At 40.0% G+C, this 16,442-nt stretch overlaps 2 protein-coding genes across 2 annotated transcripts in view; both read right to left on the bottom strand.

Moving 5' to 3' along the window:
* Positions 1-998: 998 nt before the first annotated feature.
* Positions 999-9,473, bottom strand: adora2ab (adenosine A2a receptor b). The gene is made up of 5 exons (XM_056403799.1): positions 9,291-9,473; positions 5,543-6,079; positions 5,211-5,342; positions 3,146-3,249; positions 999-2,555 (listed from the first exon to the last, which is right to left on the bottom strand). Exons 2-5 carry the CDS (start codon positions 5,740-5,742, stop codon positions 1,579-1,581), a joined length of 1,413 nt encoding a protein of 470 aa, XP_056259774.1. The 5' UTR covers positions 5,743-6,079; positions 9,291-9,473; the 3' UTR covers positions 999-1,578.
* Positions 9,474-12,094: 2,621 nt separating this feature from the next.
* bcr (BCR activator of RhoGEF and GTPase) overlaps positions 12,095-16,442 on the bottom strand; it is an 86,065-nt gene continuing 81,717 nt past the window's right edge. The window contains exon 23 of the mRNA XM_056403905.1: positions 12,095-16,285. Coding sequence (XP_056259880.1) covers positions 16,196-16,285 — 90 coding nt within the window. The 3' untranslated portion in view covers positions 12,095-16,195. The remainder of the gene's footprint in view (positions 16,286-16,442) is intronic.

Below are 16,442 nucleotides of genomic sequence, written 5' to 3'. Positions count from 1 at the left end.
TTCTGGACATGGTGCCATCATGGTGGAGCCTTGTCTGTCATTATTACACAAATGATGGTCTACAAAAGTCCTTTATTTGATTAATTTTTAGTATCTATAAATTACTCAGATTTGAATCTACCATAATCACATAGTTTTACTAACCATTATCTCATGCTTATTTCATTCAAATACCCTTGTACATGGTCACAAAGTGTAGTAAACAATTGATATGTATAGTTTGTGAGTAAATATACAGTACGTGTTCTAGAAACATACCCATGTATGTTTCCTGGAGACATGTCTCTTGGATTGCTTTGAGGCACATAAATGTCGCTTAATGCAGGTCTCACATAGGAAAGGCTTTTTAATGAGGAAGGAGAAAGCATAATGGCATAATAAAAGACATCATCAAATGAACCTCCATCTGATTTCCATTGCATTAGGCTCATTGACTGGCGTCAGCAGCCAAGCTACTCTGTAAACATCTCTTACAGAGTAGTCTGTAGTCTTGTGTATATACTTTATGTGTGTGTGTGTGTGTGTGTGTGTGTGTGTGTGTGTGTGCGTGTGTGTGTTGTTCATGCTGTCTGTGTGTGCGCGCTTGATTCTGAAAGTAGCCACTTACAGGTATATGGACTGATATTTGAATAGATCAAACAAGCTCTTTGTTTTGGATGGTTGTTAACTGGCCTGAATACATCAGTGCCTTTGACTCATATGTCACATAGTTGTTGAAGGAGCAACAGACACGTGTTGCCTGGCAGTTATCAAAGTAGCAACATCATGTGTTCTGTAGCTATCCAGCAGTTTGAGAAATGACTTTTTAACAGATCTATACACAAGAGGTAGTGCATGCCTTATACTTGCAAACATCATTGTTTTCCCCAAGTTGTCACAGAGGACGGTTTTATTGGTCACTCAGACCATTAGTAAGAGACAGACAACACTTAGTAAAGCCTACTTCAGTCTGTATGTGCTTCATCTAAAGCAGTATGGAGGTTTGCGGTGAAGTTGTTCAATAATAGCTGGGCATTGACTGAATGTCATTCAGTTTGGTGACAGAAAGTGACTTCAGTTGATTAAAAAAAGTGATCTACAACTTATTTAAAATGTTTTTAATTCTCCATTGGGTAAAAACAAGGCACAGATGGCCATTACAAAAAGTGACATGATGCAATATCAAAGATACATTATCAGATAAATGCAGTTCAAAGATTTAAAGACTCTTAAAAATGAATTGCAAGGTACAGTAGAGTTGAGAAAGTATTGTATTCTGCACATTAAGATGCATATTGTTTTAGAGACATACAACCTAAAAAAAGGATATTTATCATGGAAAAATTTTAGCATCAGCACATTTTTTTGTGTGCTTATAGATCTGATCCATCTCAGAGATTGTTGATGAGAACAAAGTAGTAAAGCAGACCAAAATATTGCCTTGCGATCAGTTCATGTGACTCCGGAAAGAGAAAAAGAGATTTAGTGCTGCTGTTGATTTGCTGAGGCATCATTAATCCTTCTTCATGTTTTCACATGTGCAGACTGTTACTTGTTTTCTGGCAATAGAAATATGTTTTAAATACTTAAATATCTTTGTCATGAGACTTCTGTAAGCTCTGTAGAGCAGACACAGTCTGTCTGTTTTAAGGAGAGAGCTTGAACATTCACAAAAGCAATGCAGCTCCCACTGTCCTTCAGCTCTGAAACACCTGTTGCCCCCTCCAAATATGTGACTGACTCTATTCCATCCTGCGCAGCAAATCCCATGATGCATGGCTGCTGTTGTGTTGCCGAAAGGGTGCTACCCTGTATTTGGTGTCCATTGGGTATGTAGCTGCTTGGTGCAGAGTCTAACTTTGATGTCCAGTGGCAAGAGCCCTCATGAGTAGCTTTTGGAGGAGTTCGGTTAGGACTGTGGTCCAGAATGTAACTATTTACCACTGTGTCGCATGATGAGCGCTCTTTAGGGGAAGAGGAAGAGGTCCGTGTGATGCTCCTGCTCCCAATACCTCTACCATCACCACTCCCAACCCCAAACCCAGGTACATCCCTGTGCCCCAGGACGTGCTGGTACAGGATCTTCCGGAAGGTCTGTCTGAACTCCCGAATGCGGTAGGCATAGATGAAGGGATTCACAACAGAGTTAGCATGGGAGAGGATGATGGCAATGTTCATCACCCAGATATGGGGGCGGTTACAGTCCTGACACAGGTGGTTGAAACAGTTGATGATGTGCAGCGGAAGCCAGCACATAGCAAACAAACCTACAATGATGGCCAGTGACTTGGCAGCATGCACTTCCCTCTGCAGGGTTGAACGAGACGAGCTCGAAGAAGAGGTTATTTCTCCAGGAGCGGGTGCGTGTGCAACTTTGAGCCCCATCAGTCGGAGCTGACGGCGTGCGGCCATGAAGATATTGGCATAGATGACCAGCATGACCATGAGAGGCACCAGCACACAGCCAAAGAAATTATAATAGACCATGTAGTCCAGGGTAACCACTCCTTCAAACAGGCACTCGGTCATGCCTTCAGGGCAGCTGTTACTGCTGTTGGTGGCATCTGTGCTCCATCCTGTACAACAGAGGCATGGGTCATTTTTTTATATAATTATTGCATCATATTGCATTGCATGCTTTGGGTTTCAGACATGAAACTAACAGTTGGCCTCAGTTTTCCTCTCTGAAATCATCTCAGCAGTAAGAACCACTTCGCTGAATTGAAGCCAATGTGAAAATGCTAGATGCATTTCCTCTAATTGTCGATATTAAAGTGAACTGGAGCACTTTTCTCTAGAATTACAATACTAATCCATTTCCCATTTTTTTCCTAAGTGTATTTTTTCCCCTCATGTTCTACGTCTGTCAATTTTGAAAATGGTTGTTCTCGTAAGGGGATGTTGAGGTTTAAAACGGTATGTTAGGAGATGTGATAACTTTGATAAATGCTTGACTGATGCTTACTTTTTTCAAAATTCAGATTTTCTGGCTTTAAACAACTGACAATGAAACAAATGTAAGCCAAAACATGGGCATCAAGCCATCTTCTCAGAAACCTTTGGACAATGTAAGAGGGGCTGCAGTTATGTTTTTCTACAGTCTAGGACAACAAAACTTCACTGGAGTAAGTGAAAGCAAACATTTACATTTGCCAAAATAAATCACCTCTGTTCCAGCCCAGCATCGGAGTCAGGCCGATGCCTGCTGAGAAGACCCAGCACAAAGCGATGATACCCTTTGCCCTCTGCCCTGTGACCAGGCTGTTGTACCTGAAAGGTGGAGCATAACACAATGATACATGAGGGCCAGCTGCTTTATCTGATCTCATTACGATAATATCTGTCTGCGGTTGTGGATGGTTGTGCATGAAAGCCTGACTCCTTATCAATTCAATAAACCAGAGAAAGTTTTAGTTGTTGAATTACAATTACTGGCTTTTAAGTAAGGCCTGATAGTGCCTGCAAAAACACACATTAGCTGGTGGAGGAGTAGACACTGTGTGAAATCCTGCTGTGTCACTGTGCATGACTGCAAACATTCACGTGAATGTACATTAATCTACATCTCCTTCCTATACTGTAATTTACTGACAGACTTCCTTCTCATCTCGGATGTTAACTCAGAGCTCTGAACAAAGTTGGGCCATAAAAAACGATTCCGAGCAAAATGAAAAAAAAAATCATCAAATACATCATTTCCCTATTTTCATGGCTTGTAGCTGAACTCAGACTTGAACTTGGCTTCACATAAGGGGGATTTGTGTGTGATGTATATCAGCTACACACCACACTTGTAGAAATATGTGTCCACAGCAAACGATAAGATGGTCTTAGCTTAAGTACAGAAAAGCTTTATGTTTAATTCAAGTTTGGTCATTTTTAAGTCATCTAATTCAACACAGACGTTTTTATATTCATTACTTATTATATACACTGTTGCCCATAATGTTGGAATCATTTTGTTTACAGACACAATCCTCTGTTTATTCCTATTTAAATGCGTCAGTAATCACTTTGGAAGAGATTGACTACTATAGTTTTAAGAAGATATACACTTTATCTGTCAAGAATAAATCACATTGTCACAATCAGTTCATGGAAAGGTAAAAAATGGTAAAAAAATATTTTATTCCAACTTTATGAGCAACAGTGTACATTTTTATTATAACACTGACACAATGACATAAGAAAAGACAGCAGGACCTGACAATACTCTATAGACAATACTAATAAATACATTTTAAAATATCTGATTTCAATTTTATTTTTAAGGTATTTTTAAGACCGAAACTCCACCCCACCTCTATGGGAGAATGACTATTCTTTGGTGTATCACCTCACCTACACTGACTTAAAATTGTCCCTGTGTTTTGTAGCCATTATACCGTGTGACTGATATCTTTCATGGGGAGGGTGGCAGCCAGTAGGCTATATTAAGCTCCCTAATATTGAAATGAATTATTAGCTCTCCGGTCCTTGGTGCCAGGGTTGTGGCCTCAGTGTGAGCTCACAAACAGACGCACAAGCCGTTATGCAACTGCTTATGCAAATGTGTCACCTGCTGTGGCTTACTAGATGAAATATCCTCTCATGACAGGGGTAAGGAATGCAGCTGTGACTACACAAGAGTGGGCTTGCTCACATACACAAACAATATGAGCCAATGGTGTGTCAAAATGCCTATTGCAGAGAGAACAAATAAGGAACTTTGTTGCAAGCGGCAAAATAACCGAGCCATTTGAAAGAGATGGTATTTGAGTGGTGCTGATATAGGCGGATGGTAATGATCAAAGCCCTCAGCAGGCCTCATCCCTCCAGCAGCACACAAAGGAGTAACCCAATAAAGCCTGTGGAGACATACATCTCTGTCAACCCACAGCCGGCCAGATTAGCCCTAATTGAATAAAATCTCTCTGTAATTCATTGTGTTTTGCTACACAACGCCTCTCACCCCTAATGGTTCATCTCTGATGTGTGAAAGACTGACTGTGTAAAAGGCAACAGTTTACATTCAACAGTAAAGGAAAAATAATTCTCATAAAACACCCCCCCCCCCCCCCCCCCAAAAAAAAAAAGAAAAAAAAAGATTCACATTCATCAAGTAGAAAACAGATTCGGACAGTGTTGAACAGTGATCTGAATTTATGAGTGACTTTATAAATTTATATGGAAATCTGTGTGTCTGTTTGAGTTTTCTGGACAGTTGATGTGACCCTTTACTTTCCCCTCACCTGAGCGGGTTCTTGATGGCCATGTAGCGGTCCACAGCGATAGCCAGCAGGCTGAAGATGGAGCTCTGGGTGAGCACGAGGACGAAGCAAGCGATGAACAGGCAGCCGTAGAAGTTGGCACAGAAGCCGGTGCTGATGTCGGTTTGTAAGAGAATTCAGAAGAAAGACAAACATTACAAAAGATACAAATATTACAAATCTAACAAAGCAGTATTTCTTCAATTACTACCCCAAATCAGTTTTAGTGTCGATTCATTTCGCTTTGATCCAGGATGACACTGATTTTGAGAAGATTAAGAAGTGTAAAAATGAAATAACAACCGTGATGATACCTAATAGTGATGGCGAAGGGAATTGCCAGCAGCCCCACAGCAACATCAGCCACTGCCAGTGACACCACAAAGAAGTTGGTGATGCTCTGCAGGTTGGAGTTGAGGTAGACGGCCCAGCAGACTAGGACGTTTCCAGTCACAGCCAGGCAGGCGATCACCAGCTCCAGGCCAATATAGACCAGCTGGTCATTCTTCAGCATGGTTATTTTTTCCTCTTCTTTGCTTTCTTTGCGCTTTCATCCCACACACTCAGATGCTTGACGTGTTCTCAGACAAAATACCTGCTCACCAAACCGCATGGTACGACGTGACGGTGGAGTGACTGTGTCGCTGGGGGACAACCAAGGCAGGAAGTTCCCACCACAAACATCACACTTGACTTCACTCGTACCATCTACAGTCTGTATCAGTCAGTCAGTCTTCCTCTTCGTCTCCCCTTTGTTCGGCTCTGTAAACTTTGTCACAGATGGCAGCAGAATATCGAGGAGGGAGCGTCTGGGAGTTTTGCCCAATGGCTACCAAATTAAGAGCAGTGGTCTGGAGAGAGGGAGAGAGAGCGAGAGAGAGAGAGAGCACAATCTCAGTGGTATAGCCTGAACAAACAGATTGCAGGTTACCACACACAGGTCAGAAAAGCCATCTATCTCTGTAGGACAGGGGGGGGGCAGTTTATTTTCCACACAGGGCCAAAGCAGACAGCCTGACAATGCACCTTTTATTTCAGGAAAAGTTTCCCAAAACCCCTCCACACACTAATCATTCCCGCCACTGACATGCTTTCCTCGAAAATCACTGATAATTGCACAAAGTAAGCCACCTATAAATTTGAAAGCCATTGTACAATTACAGGAACACTTTGTTAATGCTAGCTCTGCGGCTGTTTTCTCAGGGTATTTTGTTAAATGCCTGAATATTGTAAGGAGATTAGGGTATATTATTACAAACAGTGGTACAACCTTAGATAGCCTTCACAAAGAAGGCGTTTGAATGAAATGTGGGTCAAGTTACTCAGTTCACTAGGGGGCAACAGTTCAAGGGAGTGAGGAAGACAGACAGGTAGGTCAATGATAATTGAGGAGGTACTGATGCTGTAGTTAGAAATAAATGAAATTATCTTTGATCTACAGCAAAGAAGTTAAGTCTGTATGGAAGCCTGCTATGACATTTTATAAGTTAGCTTAGCCTGGGCTTATTTTAATAAAATTTGACTGTTTCCACCTGGTGTGACCCAACGCGCTTATTCGCTTTCTTGCCAAGAGTCAGATGAGAAGTTTGACACCACTCTCACGTCTGTTTGTTAACTTTGAAGCCGAGAGTTGCTTAGCTTAGTTTAGCTCAGCGTAGCTTATCTTAGCTTAGGATAAAGACTGGAAGCAGGGGCAAACAGACGGCCTGGCACTGTCCAAAACTTAAAAGATGCTCACTAGCACTGTTAAAAGTTCAATCAATAACCCGTTTGATCTCATTTGTTTAACCCATGCACAAAATGAAAGATAAAAATAATAAGCCGTGGCTATACAGGGAATTACATGCTGCACATCGTCATATTTCCAAAAATCATAAATGTTTGTTCGTGTTATGTATCAGTCATTATCATTAGCAGATTTTTAAAAAATGTTATATTGGCTTCAAAATGACAGTACCGGTCAGCCTATAATACCAACATTATATTAAAAGGGCTACTGTATGTCATTTGACCCAGACCATACATTGCACATTTCATCCTGAGAAAAAAACACATAAAGAACCTGTTTTTATCTCCTGTGAATTGAGAGACAAAGCCCACAGGGCAGACATGTGCTGAAGGTGAGAAATGTATTAACTACAGTATAACAATCTGTAAATACTATATTTAGTTCCTTCCAAGGTCTATGTTGAGTAAGACTGGACAAGATAAGATTCAACAAGATTGAATGTATGTCAAACAAATCAACAAAGGGGAAATTTGGTCACTATAGGAACAATGCTGGGAGTCTGTCTGATCTGACCTATTTTTGGTGCCTTACGTTAGAATATCTCAGAGAATAGGAATTCCCAATCCAGTCGTCATTCAGTCACACTGTTTCCCATCAATGTCCAAGTTTTTGTGCAACGTTTCTCTGACACATTAAGGGTAGATTAAGGTAATAATGATCACATTTTTTATACAAAATTAGGAGGTAGATCGAACAGTTTCACTCTTCAAATGTACTGTCCAGGATCTATGAGTCCTTGGAACCTTTGACGATGCCCTGACCTCCTCCCTGCAGCTCCGTCTCTGAACACTGGTGTGCTCACACCCAGTTAATGTCAAATAAGATCAGGTCTAAGTGAAAATAGTTTTTTATTATGAAAGTTGTAATAGTAATATATTTGCCAAATTAAGTTTCAGTTAAGTTAAATTCAGTTACTATTCACAAAACGTAAGGGACGGAAACTCACATTTCACAAAACATGTATTAATTTAATTTTAAAATGATTTAAAGGTACAAAGGTAATTTCTTTTGATTCCCCACTTAAGTAGCAATTTTGACTGTGGCTGTTCAGGCTTGTACTTTATCAGAAAGCTCAAGCCAAAATAAGCTGCCTGCACCAGTACTGCACTTAAGTGTCCTTACATGGAAATGTAAAGACACCCTGCAGATAACCTTTTTGAAAATATAAAGAGATTCATGGGAGTTGTCATTCTATGTTCAAATCTACGTCTTTTGGCCGTACATAACCCTGTGGCTCCATCGCAGTGATCCTGGTGGGCAGCACATCAGACCAATGTCGTGTTTTTCCTCTATTGTTCTGCTGCTGAAACCTTCTTACAGCCCAAAGGAATTTAAAACCCAGGGTTTATCCAGCAGATTTGGAAAGCTACAGCAACAGAAATTTGTCCAGCCTTTGAGTTCCTTAAAGACCTCAAGAGGTTGCAAAAGTTTCTGAACCTGCACAGGAAAAGTCAGTTAAGTCAGTTAAAAAAAACAAAACAAAACAAAAAAACAGAATTGGAGAAGTATTGAAGTTTACAGGTTGTAACATAAGCTATCATATAATGAGCCCACTTGTTGAACCTTCTTGCACTTGGCTGTTTTGGCAAAAACTGCTCCTCATTATGAAAAAAACATAGGCCTTGGAGGAAGTGATAAGAACATGCACATCCTGCTGGAGGGGATCTGTCGCTGCCCTGTCAATCAATGTACCAGCTCAGCTCAATCAAAGTCAAAGGGAAACAAGAAGAAATGCTGTTGTGTGTCCATTCTGTTTTACCAAAGCACTGTGTGTATAAATAACGAGAGAGATACCAATGTCACATCATGAACTCTTGATAGCAGGAGCAAGTTTAAGACAACAGAGACATAAACATTGTCTGAACCCAGCAATAAGTAGCCCATAGTGAACAGTGACCACAGGGCATGTTGTGTGTTTGAAGTAAAAGCTGTCTAGTGATGGCGAAAGGTCGGATTCCCCAGTAAGTCTGTATTTTTACTTATCAGCCTTCAAATTTAGGTAATTCACACACTGTCATAATTATAGTTACAATACAATATTCCTATTATTTACTCTTTTTTTTACTGATAGCAATAGAAGAAGAAAAAAAACAATACCTGATAGTAATTATTTTGAATGGCTTTAGTTTATAAAACACAGTCGTTAATGCCATAGATTATGAGAAAAAAACACCTGTTTAGCTGTTGAAACTCAAGTGAGAAAATGTTCCAAAGCTTAATTAATATCTATAATACATGACCTGAACAACAGAAGGGAATAAGTCTTTACTAACCTTATTGTGTGGATGAAAAAAAAATACGTGTTTCCACCCAGTCAGTCTGTTGGCTGCCTGCGAACCAGTAGGAAGTCAAAGAACACAACAGACAGAGAGACCTGAGTGTGGAGAGAAGAAAAAGGGGATGAAAACAGAAAAAACATGCAAATCCTCTGAGACGGCGCCGCTGCTCATGATGTGTCTGTCAGAAGTTTCAACGCTGCAACAGGGAAACGCGCACAGACGCGCCGCCTCAGTGTTTGTTTGTGCGTGTGTGTGTGTGTGTGTGTGTGTGCGTGTGTGCGTGTGCGTGTGCGTGTGTGTGTGTGTGTGTGTGGCTGGGAGAGGGAGGGGGCGTTGAGGGGGGGGGCTTCTGGTAAACAGTGACGTATAGACGGAATAACCGATGACAACACGTTGGAGGGAAAACCATAAAGAAAAAATAAAGAGTTTAAATTAAATAAAATAAATCACACAATCTATACACTCAGATCTATAAAAAAAAAGTCGTAACCGGAAGAAGATCCCCTCTGCATTCACTTGCATACCCTCCACCAAGTGTTCATGGTTGGTTGCATGTGCAAATAACTTTACACATTATTAAAGTGGAAGGCAGACAAATAGACCTTTCCAAAGTTCACACGAGCTACAGTATATCTCACATACAGTATATTATAGGCTATGCATTATATCATATTATACATATATATATTTATCTTTCTATCTAGCATTTTTCTTCCTTTTTCCTTCCCTTTTTTGTCTTTCTCTCTCTTGCGCTTTAGAACCACTGAGGTCATTGCAGTGCTCAGATCTCAAGTCTGTCTGGTTGGTTAATGCTTGTTGATACAGCTTTGAACAGTGCACACAAATGATGAACAAGACTAGGGAAGTATTACTAACACTCATGTTTCTTATGGAGAAGTTTACCCAGTGACAGGAGTGAAGCTGCGGTGCACGTCAGCATGAGATTATAAGTCAGAACATGATTCACGTTTTCAGATATGATTGTCCAGCTGCAAGCAAAAATGTGTTGGACGATTTCAAAATGCAGAAATGTTTCCTGTGGTTGTTCTCCCACGTCAACAGGTTTGTAATTGACAAAAGAACATGGACACAACATGGAGGTAACACACAAATACGAAGCTGTTGTTTCCTCAGTCAATGAAACATTGAAGCAACAGCATAGACCTGCGTGAATAATGTAAACCATCAATGTCAGGATGATATTTTAGGCATCAAGGAAAAACCCCATCAAAGAAAATGCACATACTGTGCACAGTTGACCGACACTGTAGTAACTCCATCAAAGATGAGACGGAAGATGCATCAGATGGAGTGGAGCTGGATTCTTTAGATGTTCTGTTCACGAACGTGGCTGCCTGTTTATCCATCTGGTGAAATGTAAATCAATCCTCAAAGATTTCTGCCAAGTGCGACCACGGCTCATTCAGCACACTCAAGCCTCCGTGTCCTTCCAGATGGCTTTCAGAGAGGCACTAGGGCAGCATGACACTGCTGCTCATACCGCTCAGTCTGGAAGACAAGGTGCCAACTGACTTTTCTAAATGATTTGCTTTGCCTCTTTTTTGGAGCAGCTACATCACCTTTGCTGTAAAGGAAAAAGGGCACCAAAGCCCTGAAAGCACTTCACGGAGGGAAGTGAAGAAGAAGTGTTGTTCCAGCATCTATCAAACACGCTACACATCCTCTTTGGTTTTTAGACAAGAACAGCGTCAGCGGTATGAGTATGTTGGAAAAAGGTGATTCTGACACAGCAAGTAAAAGAACCTCAACCACACATTACTAACACATTGTTTGTGACTCAAGATCAACATTCAGTGACAAGCTGAACCTGCAACAACCTACAATCAGCCAGTAGGGGTCACTGTTCTGTCTTTGTCCCTACTGCTGAAATCCAGCAGAGAGATTTTAACAATATGCATCTCATCTCCACTTTCAGTGAAACACACAAGGATATGTCAGTGAACGTGCAGCAGATACCAGAGCCAACATGTGTCAAATTCAGATGGTCTTCAGAACAGTCCTAAACTTTGACTCAGGCAAGCTCAGTGTAAAGAAGCTAAATGTATCTGCGTAATTTTTAAGTGCTGACTGATATGACTCCTAAGTGATGTAAGGTAAGGACCACAGTTACCCACAATGCCTTCTCTGTCAACGGCAGGCTGCATCACATCAGTCATCACAGCTTCATATACTCTTTATGATTAAGACAACCTGTTATTCATTGTATAGTGCTCGCATACTTCAATACACTGAAATATCCAAGAGGAAAAGCTTATAAGATATTTCCCTGCGATGAATGTTGGCAATATTAATATACAGTTTGCTATGTGGGATGTTATTCATTCAAATCTAGAAAAGTGAAATAAGAACAGTTACATTCTAAGTGAGATATTCATCTTTGGAGGTAATATGAAATATTTGTGTTTTTCCAAAATAGAGAACACAGGGGTCTGCATAAGAATAAAACATTTTAAAGCAAGTTTACTGGCAGAAGAATCATTTAAATTTGTCTATTCTGTCCATTATTACTTTCAAACTCAAAGAGAAGTCTCCCTGCTCGGCTACAGGACTGCACTGTTTTATGAATGATATAGATGTTATAGATGTTTATTGTGAATATTTGGAAGATTCCCAGTAATTTGATTGTATTCATGCCAAATCCATCATCCATTTGCTCTCTATCCAAGACTTTTCCAGGTCGCCTCTATGACAGATGACTGTTGAAGTGGTTAAGCTTAAGAAGTTCCCCCTCTTAAAAAAAAAAAAAAGAAAAAGAAAAAGAAAATCAAACGTGTAAGTCTATGTAGATACATGAGATTTTATTTAACATTTTTGTGTACAAACATGGGCTGCAAATGCCTTCCAAACATGTTTTCCCTCAGAATACAGTATTCCTTTGTACAGTTCTACAAGCAGAACATTGAATATTGAACAGGAACAAGAGTCAAAAAATTTGCAGAAGGTAAAAAGAGAAAGTATTCGTGGTTGGTCAGCAAGTCTCATCCTCAGCTTTACGTTGTATGTTAGGATAGAACAAAACAAACCTCATTCAATGTCAGAACAGTGGCAGCAGAGGGAAAGTATTACTTGTAGTAAGGAAATGTAGTGATTATTACCAGGGTCATGTACAATAAATGCAAGAGGTTTGTAATTTTCACGTAGAGCAATATGTTCCATACTTTCAGGCTATTGCACAGAAAAATTAAACCGTCTTTGTTGTATTTACTTTTTCACGAACTAAAGGACAGAGTATGGAGGGAACTGTATGATGGAGGGTACATGCAGTTACACTGACAATCAACAGACCAAAACAATGCAGATTTTAGAGTAATATAAGACTCTTTTCTCCTCTACCACATACCGACAGTTTGGCTTCTCAAAGAGACTAGAGGTGTACCGGCTTGATCAATCTCGGACGATCATACGTCAGTTGGACGCCACAATAAATAAAACGGAAACCAAATTATGTACTCTCTAGTATAATACATATGATACAACTCTATGGAAAAGTAGGAGAAGTTTGAGTTATGTCAACTCACAGAATCTACCTTTGAAAGTTGACAAGAACCTGCGCCTGCTATTCAGTTATCTTAATCAGATAGCTAAACAATCACAGTGGCCAGTCTGTTGTACAACACAAAGAACTACATGAGATGAGCCGACGATGCAGGAGTCTGGGGGGGGCGGGGGGGGTGGCGGCGATTGTACACAGTGGTTGTGATTCTGGGACAAACAGCTGTGACTTTAATGGGATGTTCGATAAACATACTGACATAGCTTTCAATTCTTTCCCCCAAAAAAGGTACCCCATATAAAGACCATTTAACCATCAACATTAGTTTTCGATGACATGATATCATAAATAAATAGATCCAGTAGACCTTCTCATACCAAACTGGGTCAAAGCATAAATAAATAAAAAATAAAAAGGCATTAAAGGAGCTGTTTAAGAGCTAAAACAAAGACATGGGCAAGAAATTCTGTCCTTTGCCCCGTTAAGACTGACATTAACACAGTTTGATTTAAAGCATCACAGTCAGACGAAGGTGGGGGGCGTGTTCTAATAGGAGCTAAGACCATGCTTAAGTTTAAGGTCCTGTCTTAGTCTTTAAGAGATGAAAGGTGTGTGGCTGTCCTCAGCAAAGGCAACAGGAGACTCAAGGACATCTCCAGCATCAGCGTTTCTTTTATTCATTTATTTTTTCACTGACATTTACCACAGGCGCTAAACCAAAGGAACAGTGTCGAGGCACGATAGGGTAGAGTAGTGTAGGCAATCAGGACTTTTTCTAAAGGTGATGCACAAATGAAGGAATTCATGAACCGTGGTTTCATTCTCTGTCTCACATCCTGAATTATAGGCGATGAAAGACTGTGAGCATGCTACATAGGCCAAAGATAGTGGAAGTACACAATGGCAGTAAAAAACACACACAAAACCGTGTTGGAACTGAAGGCATGAACACTTTCAGAATAAAATCTCAACAGTATTGTTCATTGGAATGAGTCAATTGTGGTGTTTCATCTAAAATCTATAGACCAAGTTGACGTCAGGCAACACAAAACATCTTTTGAGCATCAAATTCTTGTTTGGGTTTCTTGACAGGCGTTGATATGTATCCAAAGGGAAAGATATCTCTTGCCATTAAAAGTCTAAAGACATTCATGTAAAAAACAGAAAATTTGTTACTAATAACACTTACTCACATACGCCTTCCTGTGATATCTTACAAGCCCTTCTCAGATCCATTCAACTCATCAACTGCTTTAAGTTTTAAGACTTTGATATACAGTATATGGGAAACCAACCATGACATTAATACTTAAATGGGCCCGTGAACGATTGTACTAACATAAACCAGATCGTCATGAGTCACCAGCATCCCAAAGCCAAGTCTGTGATGACACCTTTGCAAACAGAACAGAAATAACGAGAACACAAAGAAAAAACTAATGCCAAATAAAAACATGCCTGCATGTTAAATCTAGGACACAGAGATTAAACTTAAAAATTTTTCATTTAGGTACCAAAAAAAACCCAAAAAACTTTTCTTTAACTTGGCCATTGAGCTGGAACAACTTCAGGCTTATCAACAGTTAAAGGGACGAAGAATTAGTAGGACATTAGAGAGAAATAAAAAAAAAGACATCAGGAGAAGATGAACTAAATAAGATTCCTTCATTAAACCAACAGATATGCTCTTCAATGGACATAAATGCCGAGTGCTCAGGTCACTTGAATTGTAATACAGTAGTTCTAACATTGCATGAGTGCACTTCTGCAGCCATAGATTAGAGGAGACAACGCCATGTGTGTGTGTGTGTGTGTGTGTGTGTGTGTGTGTGTGTGGTGTGTCTGTGTGTGTGTGTGTGTGTGTGTATGTGAGTATGTGCTGTATTATGACATTGCATAATGTCTACACTAGACAGGCGATGGTCTCTGGATGCGAGACGTTCTGCTGTAGAACACCCAGCAGTTAAAGAGCTTGTGCCTTTTCCACAGCAGCATACAGTATGTAACTACAATGTGTGTGTTACCTTCATTAATAATATCTAAATGAGTAATTGATAGGCTGGACAGAACAGCTGAGTAGTTTCTAGAAGATCAAGGCTAAATCCTGCTTATTTACTGCAAGACTTGAAGTCAAGGCTAAGACCTACCACTTTCTTAAACCCAAGAAATTCACATAAAAAACAAACCAATTTATCCCCCAGCCCGAAAATAAATTACAGTAATAGCAACAATGATTATACTGTTAAAGAAAAAGAAAAAAAAATACAACTTTAAGATTATGTACATACTGTATCTGTAAATACAACTGCTTCCTTTTTTCCTAGAAACAAACAAACAAACAACATATTAATTTGGCAAGATGTCCTATGTTACAATAAGAAGGACATTTCGTCAGCAAAGATATGAACACAGACAACTCCTATGTTAGAAAATATATTGCTTCCTGGGTATTTATGCTGAAGACTACCATGAGACACAAACAACACAAATAGAGGAAATTTTCTTTTGTAGTTAGATAAACTGCAGGCAGTCGGATTGCAGTGTATTTCTAATCATCGGGTTCCTTTTTTTCTTTTTTCTTACAGTCCTTCTTCATGCCGTAGAGTTTGTCTCTGACTCCAACCGGGTTTTGTTTACGTTGTAAACATCTGAACTTATAGGAGTTTTGCTTCCCGCGGGTTTTTGTGACACAAAGAAAAAGAAAATCCAGTAAGGTGGCAGCTCTGGATGTACACTTTAAACTCCAACAAACAGCACAAATGTCTCCTCTCGTCTTCTCAGGAACAATGCACTGAGATTATGTAAGACACAATTTGAATTTTCCTCAACTAGACATGTAGTAATGTTGGACATGGATAAACATATTTTGCAAGAGTCTCGACTTGATGATTGTCCAAAAAAAAAAAAAAAAAAAAGCCCACACAAATAGAGAACAATGCCCGAACACAAAGATACATGGAAATTGTGATTTGTTGGCAAGCTAATTCCATGAATCAAGAAAGACAAGTTTCATTCTCTTCAGCTTCTTGACTTAGGAACCACAACTTTCTACAAGCTGTAAAGGTTCAATGTAAAGACCAACAAAGAGCAGGCTGGAGAAATGTAGATGGCAGATGTACCCACAACATCAATGAAGGTACAAGGAATCGTACTTAATATGAGCGGTATGTATGCAGAGGACCTCACATCCTCTGACCTTCAGAGGCCCTATGGCGCCCTCTTGTGAGGCAGGGCGGACATCGCCAGAGACAATCCTTAACCAGCTGCAAGAGCCTAACTGAGTTCGGTCATTCAATTCAAAGACATACTACTACAGGCTCACTTTGAGCCAAGGTCCGTCTCTTTTTCACTCCCTTACGGTCAAAGTGTCAGGTAGACGTTAGCTCTATACTTCAGTGGAGAAGAGGATGCTCTGTCGTTTACTGTCCGGGGTGGGGATGGTCTCCAGCTGGAGGAAATACAGCAGCACCTGGACCTGCAAGGGCATAAAAAAAGAAGGGGGGGGGGGGCAATGACAAATTTGCTAAATAAAAATTATGTTTTCGTTCTTCACGTTTGCAATTTTCAGGAAATTTTTTGCAAAATCAAAGAAAAGAATTGCCAGAGGGAACAGACGGAAGATGATCTGTGGA

The sequence above is a fragment of the Seriola aureovittata genome, chromosome 18 (assembly GCF_021018895.1).
Source record: "Seriola aureovittata isolate HTS-2021-v1 ecotype China chromosome 18, ASM2101889v1, whole genome shotgun sequence".
NCBI lineage: Eukaryota > Metazoa > Chordata > Actinopteri > Carangiformes > Carangidae > Seriola > Seriola aureovittata.
This window is presented reverse-complemented; position numbering and strand designations above follow the sequence as displayed.

Excerpts from the sequence above, each read along its gene's own strand:
- adora2ab (XM_056403799.1), bottom strand. The coding sequence starts at position 5,742 with ATGCTGAAGAATGACCAGCTGGTCTATATTGGCCTGGAGCTGGTGATC. Across the intron at positions 3,250-5,210 it reads GCCATCAAGAACCCGCTCAG|GTACAACAGCCTGGTCACAG; the intron begins GTGAGGGGAAAG and ends TCCACCTTTCAG. Across the intron at positions 2,556-3,145 it reads GATGCTGGGCTGGAACAGAG|GATGGAGCACAGATGCCACC; the intron begins GTGATTTATTTT and ends TCTGTTGTACAG.